Source organism: Microchirus variegatus, assembly GCF_963457635.1.
Source record: "Microchirus variegatus genome assembly, chromosome: 11".
NCBI classification, from domain to species: domain Eukaryota; kingdom Metazoa; phylum Chordata; class Actinopteri; order Pleuronectiformes; family Soleidae; genus Microchirus; species Microchirus variegatus.
This window is the reverse complement of record NC_139812.1, coordinates 19,809,820-19,830,893: the sequence shown is the minus strand read 5'-3', so window position 1 is coordinate 19,830,893 and position 21,074 is coordinate 19,809,820. Positions and strand designations below refer to the sequence as shown.

The following is a 21,074-nucleotide window of genomic DNA, read 5'->3' as shown; positions in this document are numbered from 1 at the left end:
TTGCTTGCCAGAGATTAGCAAGTGGAGCTACATACATGTTGATATGGGCTAATATAATGCTGAGTCACAATGGTTAGTGTATCAGCACCTGTATTTTTTTTTAATAACGTGACGTAGGTGTAAATAATGCTGAGTCACAATGATGAACACATCCGCAACTTGATATTCCTGTTAGCTACAACAAGACCCCGCCCAAGCTAGCAGCCAGCTTGACGTTATGTAATAAATAGCTCCGGAGCGCTCACTCATTCACGGACTTCCTTCTGTTTTCTCTGACTTGTCTCACTTTACCTGAACCATCAACTGAAGCAGCAGCAACATGACGACAGAGAAGGCTTTCGCTAAAGGTAAGACACACTAGCCGTGTCCCGTTTAGTATACGATAAGACAGTCCTTTATTTGTCCTTGGGTGGGGACATTTACATCGTTACAGCAGCAAGACAGTAAAGATAAGGATAGTAAACAACAAACCTGCATCACCAAAAAAGTACAATATTAAAATAGATTAACACTGAGCCTATATATATATAGAGAGAAAAAAAGTTAACATAGAATGTATAGTGTGTACATTATAGACAAGGCACTGGAGTGTAGTGGCTGCTACCAAAGCTGAAACAGGAAGTGAAACAAACTATAGAATAACGTACTATATTTTCTCTGAGATGATGTGAAATCTGGAAATATAACTAATTACGCACTAAAATCCAATGCTTAAAGGTTCTATGTGAAAGAAATATATCATATTGGGCCATGGTGATAAGTATAGATAACTATAGAGACTTCTTAAAAAGTGTAGATGATCATGTTGCAGTGCCAGAAAAATGTTTGTATCTGCATGAATATTTAATTATATTGATACACAAATATAGATGTTGTATTTTATGTGCTGCGCCTGTGGAATCTTGAAGCCCTGCACTTGGGGAAGCAATGACGTATTGTATTGTATTGTATTGTATTGTACAGACTACTGTCCACAAATGTGTAGTGCGTAACTTAAAAACAAGCAAACGTCTTTCACATTCCAGCCATTGTTCAGCCATTTTAGGCAATTATGAAAATAATCACTAGTTACCTGATAATCATGCTTTTTTTTTCTTCTTCTTCTTTCTTTTCAGGATGTGCTGCACCGGGTCCAGTCCCGAAAAACTCCATCAGGCTTTACAGCATGAGATTCTGCCCGTTTGCTCAGAGAACCAGATTGGTGCTGAGCGCCAAAGGGATCAAGTAAACATTTCTATTGTGCCTCATTTTAAAACCATAAAATGACTTGTACGTTAATAAATAAATAAATAAATAAATAAATAGATAAATACGATATTCCTAATTTGCACAAACCTGCCATTGTCTTTGTTTCAGACATGAAGTCATCAACATCAACCTGAAGGACAAACCTGAGTGGTACTTTTCTAAGGATCCTTCCGGAACTGTACCAGCACTGGAGACCTCTGCTGGTGAGGTGATATTAGAGTCTCTCATCACCTGTGACTACCTGGATGAAGTTTACCCAGAGAAGCAGCTCCTTCCTTCTTCTCCCTTTGGAAAAGCTCAGCAGAAAATGATGCTGGAGCATTTTTCCAAGGTAAAAACCCTGGGAAAATTAAACATGGAAATCTTTGCATTTACAGTTACCGTTGCTAAATAATTGCATTTATGTCACTGTGTTCTACAGGTGGTACCGTACATTTTCAACATCCCAATGAAGAGGAGAAAAGGCGAGGACGTCTCAGTACTGGAAGCTGAAATGAAAGAGAAGTTAGCTAAGTTTGAACAGGCAAGTGCTTGTAATTGTGTAGCTTGTGATCCTGAGGAATGAGTATTATTAGTTTTTGGAGGGATTTTAAAAATGAGAGAAATTAATGACTCTTTTTGATTAATAATCATTGCATTACATAACAAATCTGATTAATACAATACATATTTTTAGGAACTGGGTGACAAGAAGTTCTTTGGCGGCGACTCCATTACGATGATCGACTACATGATGTGGCCATTTTTCGGAAGGATGGCTGCCTTTGACTTACTACAGTAAGTAATGACCACAGAGCCTGTGCATAAATTGTGGCAATTTGGGCATATGTTTTGACAATTTGTGCATAAATCCTGACAATCTGTGCATAATCCCTGATTTTGAAAATGAATTATGGCAATTTGTGCATAGATTTTGACAAGTCAATTTCTGCAATTTGTGCATGAACGATACATTTCCAAGAGATATCTTGCTATTTTAAACACACATATTGTAAAAGGTTCTGAACGACCGATTTGGAGTATGTCTGTGTGTTACATGGAAGATTTTATTTACTTTGTCTCTTCAGCTGTCTTGATGACACACCTGCACTGAAGAAATGGATGGAGCACATGTCTGCAGACCCCGCTGTCAAAGAAACCACGTTCGATGTGGCCACCTACAAAAACTTTTACAAGGGCTACCATGAGGGGAAACCCAACTTTGACTATGGCCTGTAGAAGAAACCGACAGAAACCCTCATATGTATCTATGTTTTTTGGTTATGGTTATTAATGTATGACTTTCATTTAGTGGAGTGGTAAACATGCTATAATTAAATATGTTGATTTCAGGGATAATTTGACAAGTGTTTATGTTGGATATTTCACATTTTATAACGAAAAGAAAATATAAAATTCTTATTAATGGGAATAATGTACGGTAATTGAATAATTCCAGATGTATTGGATGACCAATTTCAAAACATGGCACTTCTTCAAATAAATGTATCAACCAAATAATGATTGTGAAACTGAACTTTTCATTTGTGTTACAATAAACACAGAACAGTATAATGATTTCCCACCAATACCTGACACCACTATAAGGCAATTCAGCGGTATTACTCTTTGTTGAAGGGTGTCATGACCTGTTACATAATTTATGGCTGCAATGAATGACAGACTATTACATTGAAAAAGGTTGTCAGCATGTTGAGATATGAGGAGTTTAAAATATATGTATTTTCTAACCCTTTGGATAAAATAACAAACTGAGAAAATATTCAACAGACTAATATAATAATAATGAAAATGATTCAAATTGCAGCCCAAGAAAAATCAATTAAATACTGGAGTAGATTAATTTCACATTTACACTGTCATAGTATGAGAGGTCTTAATGTTATAATAGTAGAATGTATCTATAAAATACCATGTTTATTATTTTTGTTGGGGGCACATTGAGATCTATTCTAATAAACTAGTATCCCGATTGTACAAAATAAGTGTTATGTTTTCAGCTTTCAGAACAGTCCCACTGAATGACATTTAAAAAAAAAATAAAAAATTGACTACACAAGCTATGTATATTAGCTGAAGGCCATTTTCTCATAACACATCAATACAAATAAATGTGCTATTTTTTGTTTACATTAAAAGACCTGCAGGTGCTAAAGGTTAGAAATGAAACCTGGTTAACCCTTGACAAGTGTCACTAAACAAAACTATTAAAAGTTGCACACTGCATTCAATTTAACTTATGACGGAAAGAGTCATATACAGTAGCTTAGATTTTGTGTGAGCTATTAGATATTTGGGTGAAAAATGTTTACTGTAACATCAGGTGAAATAATGCTGAGTCACAATAGTCAACAATCTATCTTTTCCGCTACATAGCTAGCCAACTAGACCATTTTATGTGAGATACTAAGTATTGATATTCCCCCAGTTGCACAAATAAAGTTTCTAGTTAACTAGCTACATTTATTGTATGACCTATCGGATATTCAGGTGAGAATTAAACGTCTATAGTGACACTGGGTGAAATAATGCTGAGTCACACTAGCCATCTATCTTTTCCTCTAGTTAGCTGGCCAACCAGATCCTTTTATGTAATAATTTTATGTTTTACTATATTTCCCCAATTGCATGAATAAAACATCTATCCATCGAGTTAACTAGCTAGATTTATTGTGTGTTGGATATTGGATATTTTGGTGTGAATCAAACGTCTACTTGACACTGGGTGAAATAATGTCGAGTCACAATAGTCAACAATCTATCTTTTCCTCTACGTAGCTAGCCAAATAGATCATTTTATGTAATAATTTTAGGCGAGATACTAAGTATTGATATTCCCCCAGTTGCTTCAATAAAGTATCTAGTTAACTAGCTACATTGATTGTATGAGCTATTAGATATTTTGGTGAGAATCAAACATCTACAGTAACATTTGGGGAAATAATGCTGAGTCACACTAGTCATCTATCTGTTCACCAAGGTAGTTATCTATCTATCTATCTATCTATCTATCTATCTATCTATCTATCTATCTATCTATCTATCTATCTATCTATCTATCTATCTATCTATCTATCTATCTATCTATCTATCTATCTATCTATCTCGATTTATTGTATGACCTATTGGATATTCAGGTGAGAATCAAATGTCTATAGTGACACTGGGTGAAATAATGCTGAGTCACACTAGCCATCTATCTTTTCCTCTAGTTAGCTGGCTAACAAGATCCTTTAATGTAATAATTTTATGTTTTATTATATTTCCCCAATTGAATGAATAAAGTATCTATCCATCGAGTTAAATAGCTAGATTTATTGTGTGAACTATTGGATATTTTGGTGAGAATCAAACGTCTATAGTGACACCAGGTGAAATAATGCCGAGTCACACTGACAGCTGCGTCAGCAACTGTGCGTGTATACAGCTTTAAGAATATGTGCGCGCTCCTGCCAACGGCGACGAGCGCGGTCTGGCGAACGATCACTACTGGCCACAACAAGACTCGCCCATCCCGGAGGTAGCTTGAAGTTATCTAATAAATAGCTACAGAGCGCTAACCTTGGTGCCTTTCCTCTGTGCCTCAGCTCACACAGCTCATCTGAAGCAGCAGCAGCAGCATCATGTCCACTGAAAAGGCTTTCGCTAAAGGTAAGACGGTGACTCAGCAAACTGGAGCCTGAAACTAAAGTTAAAAACAGAGACAGGGCTGTGATTTCCACTGAAATTATGTCAAATCTGAAAATTCATACTCAAGTTCAGTGTTTTAAGTCAGGAAATGCCTGAAATGAAGCCTCCTGCTTCAAGTGAACAACTTATTAAGGGAGGGGGGGAAAAATATGTAAGAAAATAAGTAAGGGCTAAAATATTGTGATATTTCTTGCCATGAGACCTAGAGCCGATTTAAAGGCTCCCCAAAAGCAGTATATCGTGTTGTATTTTTAATGGTTTTAGTTTTTACACAACTTAAAACTAAATTGACAGCAAACTACGTTTTAATAAGTTAAGACCATACATGCAGATATTTAAGGAAGCATAAAAGGATGTTCTGAAACATTTGAAGAAGTCTAGATCATTGGTTCTCACAGTGCGGCCCTCGAGACAGTGTCAGCCCTCAATGAATTACAGTTGATGGTTTTAATCCAGAAGCTACTAAGCTTGTTAAATGTTTATTGGACATTACTGGATATAGACCAATAAGTGTTAACTGTAGAACTGCAATCTGGTCATTAAAATGATTACAAATGGGATTTCTTTCTGTTTTTTCAGTCCAATGTTGGGTTCCTAAATTGGCCCTCAGGTATCAAAACTTTGAGAGCCCCTGGTCTAGATGATTGGTTCAACATCATCGACTCTGTGTGATTCTGAGCATAACAGTGTTTACATATGCTGCACACAGGAAGTGTTTTATGTCAGGCCAGATCGAGGCAGCGTTGTAAACTGGTTAAAGACCAAAACAGAGGGCGAATAATAACACCAACAATAGTAAATGCCATATGTGTTGCACTCCTGCTTTAAGAATAAAGGGCATTAACGTTATAATTGTATATAATTGATTTTGGCTTCTTTCCTTTCAGGAAGTGCTGCCCCTGGTCCAGTCCCTAAAGACTCCATCAGGATCTACAGCATGAGATTCTGCCCATTTGCGCAGAGAACCAGAATGGTGCTGAACGCCAAAGGGATCAAGTAAAAACATTTCTATTTTGCCTCATTTTAAAACCATTAAATAAACACCACGTCCCTAATTTGCACAAACTGCTTTTTCCAGACATGAAACCATCAACATCAACCTGAAGGACAAACCTGAGTGGTTCCTTGTCAAGAATCCTCTCGGTCTTGTACCATCACTGGAGACCTCTGCTGGTGAGGTGATATACGAGTCTCCCATCACCTGTGACTACCTGGATGAAGTTTACCCAGAGAAGAAGCTGCTTCCTTCCTCTCCCTATGGAAAAGCCCAGCAGAAAATGATGCTGGAGCATTTTTCCAAGGTAAAAAAAAAACCTGCATGGAAATCTCTACATTTGCTGTTACCATTGCTAAATAATCACATTTAATGTCACTGTGTTCTACAGGTGATACCGTACTTGCGCACCATCCCAGCGGGCAAGAAAAAAGGTGAGGACGTTTCAGGACTGGAAGCTGAACTGAAAGAGAAGTTAGCTAAGTTTGACCAGGCAAGTACTTTGGGTACTTTCATAGCTTGTTATCCTGAAGAATGAGCACTATTATTGTTTTGGAGGGGTTTAAAAAAAAACAAAAAAACGAGTGAAGTCTCCTCCATCAGTGACTACAACTTATTACATATTTTTCAGAACCTGAATGATAAGAAGACAAAGTTCTTCGGTGGCGACTCCATCACGATGATCGACTACATGATGTATCCATTCTTGGAGAGAATGGCTGTCGCTGAGATACAATAGTAAGTAATGGCTCAGGAGACATTTAAAATAAATACATTTATCAATGAAAAAAAAACAAAAAAACATGTCAGAACAGCAAAAGTAAAACATACAAATTATAAGCATTTAAATAACTGCAGTTACAGCAGTGTTTCCCAAATTGTATAAAAAAGGACCCACTTTGTCGTGATGAATATAATTGTGCATCAATCTATGTATAAATCCTGCATAATGAAACACTTCTGTAACATCTATTATTATTTTGATATCTTTGAGGTATGTTTGATAGATGAATGACGACTTAATTTTATGCTTGTTATTTTAACCATATACACTTATCTTAAAGGTGCATTATGTAATAAAGCAACTGGCCATAATATCCTCCTAATATGTCACAGAGACTCAGGAATAATGTTCATATAATATATGTCTGTCTTCAATTGCCCCTTGGGGACAAATACATTTTTTGGAATTTTTATATATATATATATATATATATATATATAGTGAACTCACCAACAACAACAGTACAGCCCAAAATATTTGCACTAAAAAATATATTTTGAAGACTGCAAATCATGTTTATGTTTTGACATGTGGCGCCACCTACCGCCGTCTACTAATCATTGCAGTCAGTAGAGTCTTAGCTGCCGAGCAAACCACGGGTTGCCAGTTACGTCAGAAAATGAAACCTAAAAGACCTCTGTATTTGAATGTAGTAACTGTTTTTGGCCACATTCTTACACATGACACCTTTAAATAAAAGGTTGTGAAAAAGTATGAAGGAAAATGTGTGTTAAGTAGGTGATTCTATTCCCTTTGTCTCTTCAGCTGCCTTGACGACACACCTGCACTGAAGAAATGGATGGAGCACATGTCTGAAGACCCCGCTGTCAAAGAAACCACGTTCGATGTGGCCACCTACAAAAACTTTTACAAGAGTGTCCACGAGGGGAAACCCAACTATGACTATGGCCTGTAGAAGAAACTGACAGAAACCTGAAAAGCGTCCATTTATAAATGTATTTATAGTTTTTTGGAGTTTGGTACAATAATTTGATACTGTAAGATGTTTCTTATGACCAATTTCAAAATATGGCACTTTTTTTCTAATAAATGAATCAACCTAATCATGATTGTGAAACTGAATTCTTCATTTGTGTTACAATAAACACAGAACATAATAATGTTTTCCCACCAAGATCGGACACCAATCCAAGGGAAGTGTAACAGATACAAATAGGTTTTGCTCTATCTAATCAATAAAAAGAAGTTTATTTAATAGCTGCCATTAGTTTTGCAACAGTATGAAGCAATGCTTGGTAAGTTCTCTGAAAATCAACAGACCAATTAATCATGATGATAATCCTCAATTGCAGCCCATAAAGAATTTTATCAAATACAGGAGCAGATTACTTCCACCTATTCATTTACTCTTATCTTATCCACCATGTGGATTATTGTCTGCTGTAGATTTGGAGGCAACTTGAGATCGACTCTAATAAACTCTTAGATATACCCTTGTCATACAAAACAAGTTATGTTTGTTTTATTTAGCTGGTAGAGCAGTCCCACTGAGTGACTTTTAAATATGAGCCTAAATATTTTTGGAACAAAATTCTATAACACAACATACAGTAAAAAAAAATACTAAGTGCATATACAGTTTTTACCTAGAGGCCATTTTCTCATAGCGTGTCAACACCACATTAGCTATATTTAAAGACCTGCTAATGTTAAAGAGAGAACCTTTATAGACATGTTACCAGTAACACAGTGTGTCAAAATTGAACGGTGTTGGATTCAAAAAAGTGTCAAGCAGCACTTGTTTTCTGTTGCTCATCACTCTCAAAAGTAAAAATCAGGCTGAATACGGACTCACAAATGTTAATCTAGGCTGGGGTGTAAACCTCCGTTTGATAAGTGAGGTATGTACTCTTGCATAAGCGCAGGTGCATTTCTCAACATCTCCTGAAAATGCCTGACTGTTGCTGCGTGAAGCTCCGTCTGCAGCACCAGAGGCCTGAACAGATTGATAGGCTCCGCTTTCCGGATCGTCTCGGGAACCCGGACTTCCTCTGGCACTTTTCTGTTTCCAATCAGAACATGGTGAAGTCTCTTCTCCTGCAGGCTCCTCTGCAAGAAGCCGAGCACATCGCGAAACCTGTGCTCCACATTCTCCGCTGCCCACAGAAAGGGTCTTTTACTCAGCAATAGGTGCAACAGAGCAGTCTTTAGGTGGTAGTTAGTGAGGGCGCACTTTCCCGTGAGTCCTGTCTGCTTTCTGTGAAGGAAAGTAAGAATCTGAAGACAGTTTAGGTGACAGGAGTTTTGTGGTAGACGTTTGGAGAAATGTTTCAGCAAAGTCCTCTCGTACACGGCAAATGAAACGGGCCAGTACGGATCTGCACGACTGTGACAATCTGACGAGAAATGCGAGACAAAATAAGTGTCCGTGTCCTCCAGCTGTACAACCGGTATGACGTTCAGTGCGACGACTTTCCCTGAGCGGAATCGGATCTTCAGAGCACCAGCAGCGTCCAAGTTGCGAAAGTTGACCTCAAAGTCGTATTTGTGAGAGATGCGTCCCCACGCTTTGGTAACTGAGATCTGGAACCACTTCATGACTTGATCTTTACTCAAGAACAGCGTTTCTCTGGAGCACAGCAGCTCGTCAGGACTGCGGTCCACTTTAACGGCTTCGTTCTTGCCATGCAACAGGCAGAGCAGGTCCTCTCCGAGGTTAGCAGAGCCACACACGCAGCCGCCCTCGCTCTCCCCAAGCCCAGTTACCTTTATCTTACCACAGCCCTGCATGTCTGGAGGAAAGTCACTGCTGGGGCTGCACCACAGATGGAACTGGAAGGAGTATGGATGTGGAGGCAAGAAAGGCACAATGAGGTCGCACATTAGCGGCTTGCAAACCTTCCAGGACTCGAACATGCTTCCAATGCCGACAAAGTCCCCGACTTCCATGTCTGCCTCCTTGTCGCAAACACTCCTGAGCGACTCCAGCAAATCGTCAGCAAAACCCTCAACAAACTCCCTCACCTTCCAGTTTTCGTGGGCTGACATGTAGGTACATTTGTCACAGAAGTTACTCAGGATGTCTTTATCTAATACCATTGTCCTCAAGGTGATGGGTCCACTCTCCGAGAACAAGTCCTCGTCCTCAGATGGCCGGATTTCTGCGTCTGCGAGATCCACCCTGCACATCTCGATGGTGAAGAAGACGACGAACGACACGGTGCTCCAAAAGTACCAGCTATAACCTTCCTCCGAACTGGCCTCTGAGCTGCTCTCCTCCTGCTGTGAAAGCTCTCTCTCCAGCTTGGCCTGCTCCGTTGCCAGCATCTCCTCGTGCTCCCGCATGCGAGCCATCAGATCCTCATCCTGCTCCAAAAGCGTGTTGTTCTCTTGAGGAAAGAGCAACGGATGGTTCAGAATGGCGGCGGCCACCACCACGCACACTCGCGCAATGGCCCCCTGCATCTTTGGCTAGTTTCTAACGTTCATCGTTTGAGCACCTCACAGACGTCCAGGAAGCAGCTGCAGCTCAGATCCTGAAACAAAACAAAACAACAATTACTCGATTGTTAATCAATTACTAATATTCTGATCATCAATTAATCGGTTGACTGTTTTGTTTCTGTGATTTTTCAGCTTCTTAAATGTGAACATTTTCTGGTGTATTTACAAAGAAATCATTAGCACATGAATCACTTTTGATTTGAGATCATCATTTCAAGGTTTGGGAAAACACTGATCAACATTTTACAAACAAAACAATTACTTGATTAATGGAGAAATTTATCAACAGATTAATTGATTATGAAACTTGTTAGTTGCCGTCCAAGTGTGCTGAATGAAATACATGAAAACCACTCATAAAGGACTCCACCCATCAAGAGGAAGCACTAAATATAGAGGCAGGGTCCTGAGTGACGTACACGAGCAGTATCAGAGGAAGGAAAGCGGAGTTATTCAAAAGAACATCGCCCTTCTCTCCTTTTAGTTACCATCATTGTGCCTGTTAATATTTGCATCTGCTAATGTAAATCATCCATAAGATTGTTTACTGTGAACGTGTAAGAAAACACTCGCTCTGACTTTATCATCTTATTTCCTGTTTTGTCAACAGATAACCGTCAATGCAATACATAGACAAAAGAGGAAATTACATCATTTGAGAACGAGTGCTACCATTCTCGCTCTTAGCAGAATTGAAAGCACACTTTTGAAATGTTCTGTAAGGTACGGACTCCATGTTTCAGTCCCAGTGTCCACCTTCACAGACTTCTTGATTGATTAGTGGTATGGGCCATAAAATGTCAGGAAATGCTGAAAAATATCAACTGGTGTTTCCGAAAAACATCAAAATGACGACATTAAATTGTCCTTAAAGTGAAATTTAGTCAAAGAAAATCAAGATGCAACCCTACACTGTTTTTATCTTTATATGTTGTTTCTTTATATTGTGCTATGTACCTTCTTTTATATCTTAAATAAATAACATTTCAAACTCTTGCCGTGTTCCACCCTCATGTAGAATGTGAGGTTTAAGGGCTTGAATTCTCAGAGTTGGGAGGGACATTGAAATTTAGCAATTTACTTATTCTGTCACTTTAAATAGACACTATAAAATGTGTTTAAAATGGGAGTTCCTCTGGCAAAAAAATGGGAAGTTCACATGCATTATGATTATGATTATGATTTCAGTCATGAGACGAGCCTTAAAATGACAGCAGTAAGAGCACAGCGGGAGTATTTGAGGCTAAAATACTCCAGGGGGAAAATTCCCATGACTTATTCACTGGGATTTTTTCCCAACACCATGCTCGGTCCACCCAAACAAACGTCAAGGCCACAGGAGAGAAAAATGTGATGTCGCTCCCTGAATTGTGTTTTTACATGAACATGAGTCATGAAGGCTACATTTCAACAAACTATACTCAAAGAGCAACTCATCACTGTAACCCCAAAAACAGCTGCAGGGTTTAAAACTGTTCAACCACATAGCAGAAGTTTCTGGTAGTTTTCAAAGCAGGGGTCTCAAACTGGCAGCCCCCCAATCGGTTACATGCGGCCACCCACTTAATGTGGGGGGGGGGGGGGGGGGGGGTCATGTTGTCATTATATGTTATAATGACAACATGACCCACGATCTCACCGTCTTTTAAACACAGTGTGTAGCTGAGGCACAGCTGCCAGCAAGGTGATAGAATATAATATATGTCTGCTAGCAATGTTTTAATAATAAGACATTTGGTCATAATTATCCCATTATTAAATGTATCACATATAACATTCATTTACAAATATAAATACGCATGTTAGGGCCTGAGCCACGAATGGCAGTGGCCCCGAATCGGCTCCTGGTAGGAATATTAATTACAGTTGTCCAAACTATTATTTATGTAATTTAAAATAAATGTCTGTTTTTGATATTAACACATTAATTTTGCATCATAAATAGTATTATTATAAGTATACATGTGATATCATGATGTAATATTGTGAACAGTTTTTTGTTCTCTAGGCCGGCCCCCTCTTGACCACAGTAGAACAATAGAAGCGCATTGGCCCCCAGGTCATTTGAGTTTGAGACCCCTGTTTCAAAGCGAGATGATTGACTCCTGTTACACTCGCTACCATAAAATAAATGGTGCCATATGTAAGAATGTGGCCAAAACCAGTTACAACAGTCAAATTCAAAATACCGAGGTCTTTTAGGTTTTGATTTTTGACGTAACTGGCAACCCACGGTTGCTCGACAGCTGAGACTCTACTGACTGCAATGATTGGTAGACGGCGGTAGGTGGCGCCACATGCCAAAACATGATTTCAAAACAAACATGATTTGCAGTTTGCAAAATATATTTTTTTAATGCAAATACTTAGGCTGTACTGTTGTTGTTGGTGAGTTCAGTTTGTTATATGAACATTATTCCTGAGTCTCTGTAGCATATTAGGAGGATTTTATGGCCAGTTGCTTTAGATTTATTACATAATGCACCTTTAATGAATATGAATAAAAAAATTCAATGTAAATAAGAATTAGTTGCTAATGATTAGTCTGATGATTACTTTGTGAATTAAACAATTCAATTCAAGAAAAAAAAGTCAAAGTAAGAATTCTGACTTTTTTCCCCAACTCTCTTTTCACGTGACCCTAATCCTCTTCCGTATGTAAAGTATTGCAATAGATTTTCGATTTTACATCATTTCCGTGCGATTTCCATAATCATTTATGATCTCGTCACGCAGTCTGATTTAAAACAAGTAAAGCAAAACCTGAAGTTTCATTTACTGTAAACAAGTCCCCTGCATAAGAAGCTTCAACGGAAGGTTTGCGTTGACTTCACAGTCACTGGGTGTAACGGAATAAATGAGCAGCAGCAGACAGAGTCACTGACTGTGACTTCACTGTGTGAAGGTGTAACAGTGTTGTGTTTCCTCCGCAACAACACGGTGAAACATACGGGGATGTGGTGGCGCTCTTCCAGCAGCACGACTACGAACTACACCGGGATGCTATGAGAGGATTTAACGAATAAAATGTCACTTAGGTGTTGCCGAGAATATAAACAACCAAAATAAGCCGAATTACGTAACGTAAGTCAACACTGACGCACGAGGAGGACTAGCCAAAACTCTCGCTGTCGCCGGTGAACGCGGGAATGTGAGGAGAAGTACATGTCAAAACGTTGTAAAGAAAAATAACATTAATGACACTGAACATACCTTTATCTGTGGGTTAAGTCCATGCTGCTCATCTTCATCGTCATCAAACTCATGCGAACAACTAGGGAAGTACCATGGATGTATTTTAGAAAGTACATAGAGCTCCGCCCCCTCTGCCTTGAAGAATGTTTTCCCAGTGGCCACTCGTAGTACTGCAAGAGAAATACTCATGCGGCCCAAAAAGCAATTTATATTTACAGAAATAATAGGACCGTCATTTATAGTATTAGGACCACATTGAGAAATGTATTTTCCACAGACTTCAACCATGGATGTATAATATGAACTGGATAGAGCACCGCCCCCTCTGCCTTGAAGACAATTGCAATTACATGGTGGCCACTGTGGGTACTGCAACAAAAAATCCCATGGGGCCCCCATCTTTGTATTCTTTGGTCATCTCTGTTCTCTTAATAAAGTGCATCTTTTTTTGGATGTATAATCTAATATGAACTGATACGAAGCCCTGCTGGGGTCAGGTGTGGAAAAAATAAAAATCGTCTGTAAACCGTTCCCGAGGTTTAGTAATGACTTGAAGACAATTTTTACATGGTGGCCACTGTGGGTACTGCAACAAAAAATCCCATGGGGCCCAAAAAGCAATTTTCCATATATGACAAACAATGTTCCTTAATCTACCAGCTAATAATGAACAATTGCCACAAAAACAAACAATTATGTATATATATATATATATATGTATATGTGTGTGTGTGTTTTGTATTATAGCAATAATATAGCAATCAGATGACGAGAGCCCAGTATCAGCACCAAAGCCACAGATGGGCATGAAGATGTGTCATTGTTTATTTTTAAATATTGTTTTCCGTATTTCCTATGGTCAGAATAAGTATTTTCAATGTTTGATCAATGTGTTTATGTTTGTGAGAGCACTTTGATTCCATTTGAATGTGACACCCTCCTTTGTTTATCCTGGGAATTATATATGTATTTATTATTATTATTTGATATATTATTACTATTTATTTTTTTCTTCAGTGGTAATGTTGTTAACAGAAATTCAATGAAAGTATGACTACAGAAAATGACGAAATGTAATTACACAATTAAATAGTTCAAACGACTGCTTATCACAGAAGGTTATAAGCCTGAACTAAAGGAGGAACTCAACAGTGGCTCAATAAAAGAAAGAACTCATTTAGTAAAAAAGACATTTCTGGAATTTATTGAAATTCTGTCATGACTGTCCAGGACACATTCACAAGGTGTTTTTGGCAATTGCATTGAGAGTGCGTACTTTGCTCACATCTGCCACCGTAAGGCCATATCCAGATGTTGATAAAACAGTTCCCATCATCACACAGGTGTTCCTGAACAGGAAAACATGACTTTGACAGAAAGTAGCAGCAAGAAAAACTAATAATTTATTTCTTTGTTTTTTATTTTGTTTGCGTAAGGATGAATGTAAATATACCTGAACTTCATGGCAGAATCCCGACTGGAGCGGGCTGAGCAGTGAAACTCCTGAGCCCCTGATCCCTCTAAAATCCTCTGCAGATTTCTCTCTGTGATACCTCCTCCTGTTAAAAAAAATGTACAAATAATGAACTAAAAACAACTTCACATACAGTACACATATTAATGAAATACTAGGGGGAAAAACAGGTACTAACCTGGCATGATGACAATTCTGTCTTTAGCCTGATGAGTGCAGATGATGTCAAAAGTTAATAACCCTTCACACATTCAAATATGTGCAAAACATACGAAACAGTCCATATTATACATACTTGATCGATAGCCCGTTTAATGACAGGGAGTCCTTCCAAAGCAGAGCTGTCACAGCCACTTGTCAACACTCGCTCAAACCCTAATGATACCAGAGTCTCCAGAGCAGTGGATGGGTCGTGAACCATGTCAAAAGCTGGAAGGGGGGGGGTTAATATTACACTTACACTAAAACAGCACAACTGAGAACAAAGGAGTAACATAGGTGCAGCAGATGGGTGGCTGCTTCTATCCTGGCACAAGGATCATCTGAGAAAACTGATGTTCCAGTACACGATCAGACACTGAAGAACTCAGCCTCAAAGGGCAGCGAGATAGATAAAAGATAAAAATAGAACCAGTTAAACGTTACCTCGGTGGAAGGTGACAGGTAAAGGACGAGCAAGAGCTGGAGAGAAAACAGTGACAATCAGCAGTATAACATGTTTTTTTTCCCCCCAACACTGAATTTTAGACTTTATTGTAAATAAATGTTTATTGTGAGTAAGTGTCTGCACTGTTGTTTTGTTAAATACAAAATATAGCTAGTGTATAGGTAGGCAATACCTATTAACTCCATGCAGATCTCTGCATCCACCCGTCCATCTTCTGTCAGGGCTCCCAGCACTAGTCCATCAGCTCCGTGGCTCCTCATCAGCTCAATGTCCTTCCTCATCACTTCCACTTCCTGATCCGAGTACAAGAAGTCCCCACCACGAGGCCGTATCATCACATAGACGGGAATTTTGACGCTCTGCTTCACTACCTGCAGCAGGCCTGTGGCAAAAGAGAGCAGTATGTTAACACTGTAAAATTGCATATATTCATCAGATGCTCAGGAGCTATGGGTTGCAACTAAATGAATGAATATCTGTAGAGCTCACCAATACTTGGCGTCAGCCCTCCCTCCAGAAGGCTGGAGCACAGCTCAAGTCGACCAGCACCTGTGCACATATAAAGATGACCGTGAGAAGTGAATTAACACACTGTGAAATACATGTGTTTATTTGCTTGCTCTGGCTCAAGATAATCTCTTAACAACACATTTAACCACCTTTCAAAAGGTAGACTTATTAATCAATTACATTTTTGCCTTTTGGTGCACACATTTTTATAATCAGCAGTAGCCGATTATTACTCATTCTTTTAGGTTTATACATTTTTGTCCTGAGTAACCTGATGAATGCTCTTAATAGCACTACAACACATTGTGCAGATTGGTGTTGCTCAACAAATAGGTATTTAAATTTGTGTAAAATGTGGTATTATTAAACTGATGTGTTTTATCAGAAAGGACGATCAAAAGAAATTTGGTAAAGAAAGTGTCATGGCCATTACTGACCTCCTATTTCTGCATTGACAGCAGACTCCACCGAGTCCACACACACCTCCATCAAAAAGCGCTCTGCCATAGTGACAACTCTGGACAAAGAGACACAGAGACAGACAGACACACCACACATAAATTTTCTTATACATTAAGGCGGCTGCTTAGAATGCAAGGACCCTTGCCTGAAGTACACATAAAAAGCTTATTCTAGGCTACCACAGCCATATTTACATTTTAAAGTGATTGCCCAGTTATACAAACATACTAACAGATGGTAAATCAAATTTCTTTCTAAATGCTACACAATTGCATTCACTTTATTTCAGACACATATTAAAGTTCCAGTGCAGAACCTCTGTCACCACCCAGTGGACATCTGAATAATTACCATAACACCGCCATCCTGACTTCTACTGGCTTGTTTTAGCGCGAGGCTGCAGCGAGAAGACCTAACTTCAACTGCCTGTAAAAGCGTAAATAGTTTAGCTGTAGGCAAATAGACTTGCATTTCACCTCTCACCCAAGAGGCTTCCTCAGGTCTGACTGCAGGCATTAGGACAAGCAACTCACTTTCAAAACTTAAATCCAGAAAGTTACTTGAGAGATGCCCATATCTACGTCTACACGAGATCGAGTGACCTGAATGACAAGGAACCTTCTCAGCATACCTGTTAAATCCACTTCCTATCGACTCATGTCACCTTAATAACCCCAATGAAGGCAGACTGCGCTCAGAACATGTTTGAGTGACTCACTCACTTACACAGCCAGCGACAACACAACAGCATTTCCCTTTAGCGTTACATTTCAGACACGGGATTCAGCACGGGGGCGGTGCCGCAAAAGTTAGCCCAAGAGGTGCGTGTCACCGCCTGTGCGGGAGACGCTGAAAGACAAAACACGCCTCCATCCCAATATCAATAAAAAAAATCAGTAAAAAAACGTACACATTTACTATTTGTTTTTGTTATTTTAACATGTGTTGTGTTTTCTGTTTAAAATTCTTAAATTATTCCCGCTCGTTATGACAAGCTGGTCGCGTTTTTGTGACGTCAGGAGGTCAAAGTGTGGCTGCGCTTGACAGCAGCAGGAACATGAGCAGGAAGCGGCGGTGACAACATGGTTGTGTAAGAAGCATCTCCAGCTCTTACCAAACACAGCAGCATCGTTTCATTACAAAAGCTCCAACAGCTCGGAGGACACAATGCTACTCTCGTCACTGCGGACAACGATGTTTTGCGGTTGCCGAATCGCTAGCAAGGGGTTTCAAAACAGCAACGTGAGTTGAGCCTCAGATATGTTAGCTTACTACTGTAGAAAAGGTCAGACAGTGTACAAGTGAGTTTAATGTGTCGCAGTATGTTCGAAAAGCTAACGCACTGAAGCGAATTGCCCTTTGTTTTACTCTGCTGCTGTTTTCGGGGTGTTTTTTTTATTGAATTATTTTAGCTAGCAAACGTAATGCTCCAGCATCACTCGTGCGTAGCGTTATTTGTCAGAATCTGTTTTATTGCTATGTTCATACAATACTAGAGATTTACTCTGGCACAGTGGGCCGCATACATACAGGGATAGATACACTTATAAGGAGTCAGGGAAATAGTTAATCATCGCACCATAGTCTACTGTACATCCTCAGTAAATCATCATCTAAATCTGTCCTTTACTTGTTGAGATATGCTACCCACAGTTAAACAGACGTATACACATGACCTAAAAACACAACCTGCCTGGTGGAGGTACAACTCCAACCAAGGGTGCAGCCACTCAGCAGTTGATTTATCTTCAATTCTGGAACAGAATGGAAAAGTGGCAGGAACACACACATAACATTCGCTTCATTGCAATCCTAACTATATAGGCAAACACCTTCCCAAACACAAACACATATGCGAAAAAACAGCCTGTGACACTATCACCAAAATGTTGTAGCATTCAGATATTACATAAAAAATCCCTCATGGGTTTACCATGTCATGTTATCACGCAGTGTGCCATTATGTGAGGTTATTGTTACAGATTGCCCTGTATTTTAAATCTTCTCTCTCCTTGTCTAAAACATTAGCGGAGTCCACAGCTACGACAATGGCTCGTGAAGAGAGGGAAGAGTTCCATTACATCAGAAGTGCACGCCTCATCGGTCCAGGCAGCAGTATCTGTTCCTAATGCAGCTACAAATCGCATAATAGGTCGCTGGTTACTAGGCTGCAGTGGGCTGGTGGTCGGGGCTATTGTTTTGGGTGGTGTTACCAGGTAATTTGACAATAGTGATGAATAAATAAAAAAGTTATCCTGATGTTTTAGTGATGATCTTTCTATTAATTATTTATGCATTTCTTTGACTCAAGGTTAACAGAATCTGGGCTTTCCATGGTGGACTGGCATCTGGTGAGAGAGATGAAGCCGCCTCAGTCGCAGGAAGAGTGGGAGGCTGAGTTTTCCAAGTACAAGCAGTTCCCAGAGTTCAAAATGTATGAACCCATCTTTTCCTGTTACCTTATCTAGTCATAGACTTGCACAGGTTTTTGAAGTTGCCCCATCGCAAATAATCAAGTTAAAATTATAGAACATGTTATCAACTCAACAAAATGTTTCAGACACAAAGTGTATGAATCTCTGTTTTCATTATGCCTTCCCAGATTAAACCATGACATGACTCTGCCAGAGTTTAAATTCATCTTCTTCATGGAGTGGGGTCACAGAATGTGGGGCAGACTGGTTGGACTTGCATACATCCTCCCTACTGTTTACTTCTGGAGGAAGGGATACTTCACGAGATCCATGAAGGGAAAAGTGCTGGGGCTTTGTGGATTTGTCTTCTTTCAGGTAACATGGTGGTAGTTAACGGGAGACTAATTACTAGGCGTTAATTCCTGTTTGTTATGATGTTGGCTTCTTTAACAGAAAAAGCATAACCGTCATTGTGTATTCTCTCAGGGCCTTCTGGGATGGTACATGGTAAAAAGCGGACTGGAGGAAAAGCCGGACTCTTATGACATACCACGGGTCAGCCAATATCGTTTGAGTGCTCACCTTGGTTCTGCCTTGCTGCTCTACTGTGCCAGTCTCTGGACAGGACTTACTTTGCTGAGGCCGGCACAGAAGGTATTATGTTTACATGTCAAACATCTGTTAGTTTCTGCCTGCAAGAAATACATCTGTAACCCGAGCCCCCATTTTTTTCAGATGGTAGAAACCAAGCATCTCGTGCAGCTCAGGAGGTTTGCCAAGGGTACTGGCGGGCTCGTCTTCCTCACTGCACTTTCAGGTATTGATTGATGCATCACAGACACTAATAAAGAAACGTGTGAATGCTAAATATCAGTCTGATAGTGTAGTCTGCAGTAAACCAATTCACACACAGATCTAGTCTTAACCTTGTCTAAAACTTTTTTTTGCTGCAGGTGCCTTTGTCGCCGGTTTAGATGCTGGGCTGGTGTATAACTCGTTTCCTATGATGGGAGAACGGTGGATCCCGGATGATCTGCTGGCCTTCTCTCCCAAGCTCAAGAACTTCTTTGAAAATCCCACAACTGTGCAGTTTGACCACAGAATTTTGGTGTGTTACAATTCCTGTTAAGAAACATTTGTGCGAGACATTTAATACATTTTTAACATCATTTGTCATCTTGCTTTTTCCCATTCTAAGAGGCAGCATTCAATAGCTTTTCTTTTTTTTTCTCTTCAGGGAATATCCTCTCTGACTGCAATCACAGGCCTTTATATGTTCTCAAGAAGGATGGTGCTGCCCAGGAGGGCGAAGGTCGCCATCAGCCTTCTGGCAACAATGGCGTATGCACAGGTAAGATGGCAGTCAAATCAGAAACATAACCTCAATGTGTCTCTTCTCTGTGTTAATTAATCTACATTTGTATTGCACTCTTCAGGTTGCCCTTGGCATCAGCACCTTGTTACTCTATGTTCCCACTTCACTGGCAGCAACTCACCAGTCTGGCTCAGTGGCTCTTCTCTCACTGGCCATCTGGGTTCTGGCAGAGCTCCGCAAAATGCCAAAGTAAATGGCTGCTTCTGTTTCATGGACACAGATGAAGTCACCAAATAGACAGCAGTGACACTGATCAAGGCATTTCCCAAATAAGTGAATCTACAGAAGAGTTAAAATTGAAGATGTTTTTATCTCTATTCATATGAGGCATCAAAGTAATTCTCAAGTGATAACAGTACATTATTGCATTACCAGAGGTCTTGATTGAAAGTGTTGTTCATCAACAAGTGACTGAAACACAAGGAAAAATACAAAGACATGCAAAAGCAAATCATTTTCGGTTTCTGTTCAACTTTAATATCACAGCAACATGACGTCCAGTTAAGGATGTATCTTGACTTCAGCAGTAAAAACAAACATTTTCGTTCGTGTAAAGATTTTGTTCAAACAGGACATTGGAATGAAAATGGTGTTACTCACCTCTCTGCTCAAACACTGCCTGTGAATTGAATAGATAGGTATGTATAGTTATGTATATTTAAATTGTGAACCAATTCCTGCTGCTGGCACTGCTGATGGATTGTAAAGTAAAAAGAAAAAATGTGTTGAATTATTGCTTTGTACTGTGTTAAAGACGTAAAACTGAAACGGAATGTCTAATTTTTTTTGGTTATTT

The 21,074-nt window shown here is 39.4% G+C and overlaps 5 protein-coding genes across 6 annotated transcripts; 3 read left to right on the top strand and 2 right to left on the bottom strand.

Annotated features, from left to right (window-relative positions):
- Positions 1-219: 219 nt before the first annotated feature.
- Positions 220-2,662, top strand: LOC310933975 (glutathione S-transferase omega-1-like). Its single transcript, XM_083897561.1, has 6 exons — positions 220-347; positions 1,116-1,224; positions 1,357-1,579; positions 1,670-1,771; positions 1,925-2,025; positions 2,316-2,662. Exons 1-6 carry the CDS (start codon positions 320-322, stop codon positions 2,464-2,466), a joined length of 714 nt encoding a protein of 237 aa, XP_083753687.1. The 5' UTR covers positions 220-319; the 3' UTR covers positions 2,467-2,662.
- A 2,110-nt stretch (positions 2,663-4,772) lies between these two features.
- On the top strand, positions 4,773-7,774 carry LOC310933974 (glutathione S-transferase omega-1-like). The gene is made up of 6 exons (XM_083897560.1): positions 4,773-4,899; positions 5,826-5,934; positions 6,017-6,239; positions 6,324-6,425; positions 6,564-6,670; positions 7,482-7,774. Exons 1-6 carry the CDS (start codon positions 4,872-4,874, stop codon positions 7,630-7,632), a joined length of 720 nt encoding a protein of 239 aa, XP_083753686.1. The 5' UTR covers positions 4,773-4,871; the 3' UTR covers positions 7,633-7,774.
- A 439-nt stretch (positions 7,775-8,213) lies between these two features.
- On the bottom strand, positions 8,214-10,142 carry itprip (inositol 1,4,5-trisphosphate receptor interacting protein; the record flags this gene model as incomplete). Its single annotated transcript, XM_083897543.1, has 1 exon — positions 8,214-10,142. One exon carries the CDS (start codon positions 10,140-10,142, stop codon positions 8,538-8,540), a length of 1,605 nt encoding a protein of 534 aa, XP_083753669.1. The 3' UTR covers positions 8,214-8,537.
- Positions 10,143-14,596: 4,454 nt separating this feature from the next.
- On the bottom strand, positions 14,597-17,219 carry cutc (cutC copper transporter homolog (E. coli)). 2 transcript variants are annotated; one of them, XM_083897897.1, is made up of 9 exons: positions 17,121-17,219; positions 16,465-16,544; positions 16,007-16,066; positions 15,690-15,899; positions 15,496-15,531; positions 15,146-15,279; positions 15,029-15,056; positions 14,830-14,935; positions 14,597-14,725 (listed from the first exon to the last, which is right to left on the bottom strand). In XM_083897897.1, the coding sequence occupies exons 2-9, from the start codon at positions 16,532-16,534 to the stop codon at positions 14,614-14,616; spliced, it is 756 nt and encodes a 251-aa protein (XP_083754023.1). In that variant the 5' UTR covers positions 16,535-16,544; positions 17,121-17,219; the 3' UTR covers positions 14,597-14,613. The 2 variants fall into 2 exon arrangements, with proteins under 2 accessions (XP_083754023.1, XP_083754024.1); XM_083897898.1 differs by having other exon boundaries at positions 16,973-17,193.
- A 334-nt stretch (positions 17,220-17,553) lies between these two features.
- On the top strand, positions 17,554-20,961 carry cox15 (cytochrome c oxidase assembly homolog 15 (yeast)). Its single transcript, XM_083897951.1, has 9 exons — positions 17,554-17,731; positions 18,518-18,705; positions 18,801-18,923; positions 19,092-19,278; positions 19,390-19,557; positions 19,639-19,720; positions 19,857-20,011; positions 20,141-20,254; positions 20,340-20,961. Exons 1-9 carry the CDS (start codon positions 17,657-17,659, stop codon positions 20,469-20,471), a joined length of 1,224 nt encoding a protein of 407 aa, XP_083754077.1. The 5' UTR covers positions 17,554-17,656; the 3' UTR covers positions 20,472-20,961.
- Positions 20,962-21,074: the final 113 nt, after the last annotated feature.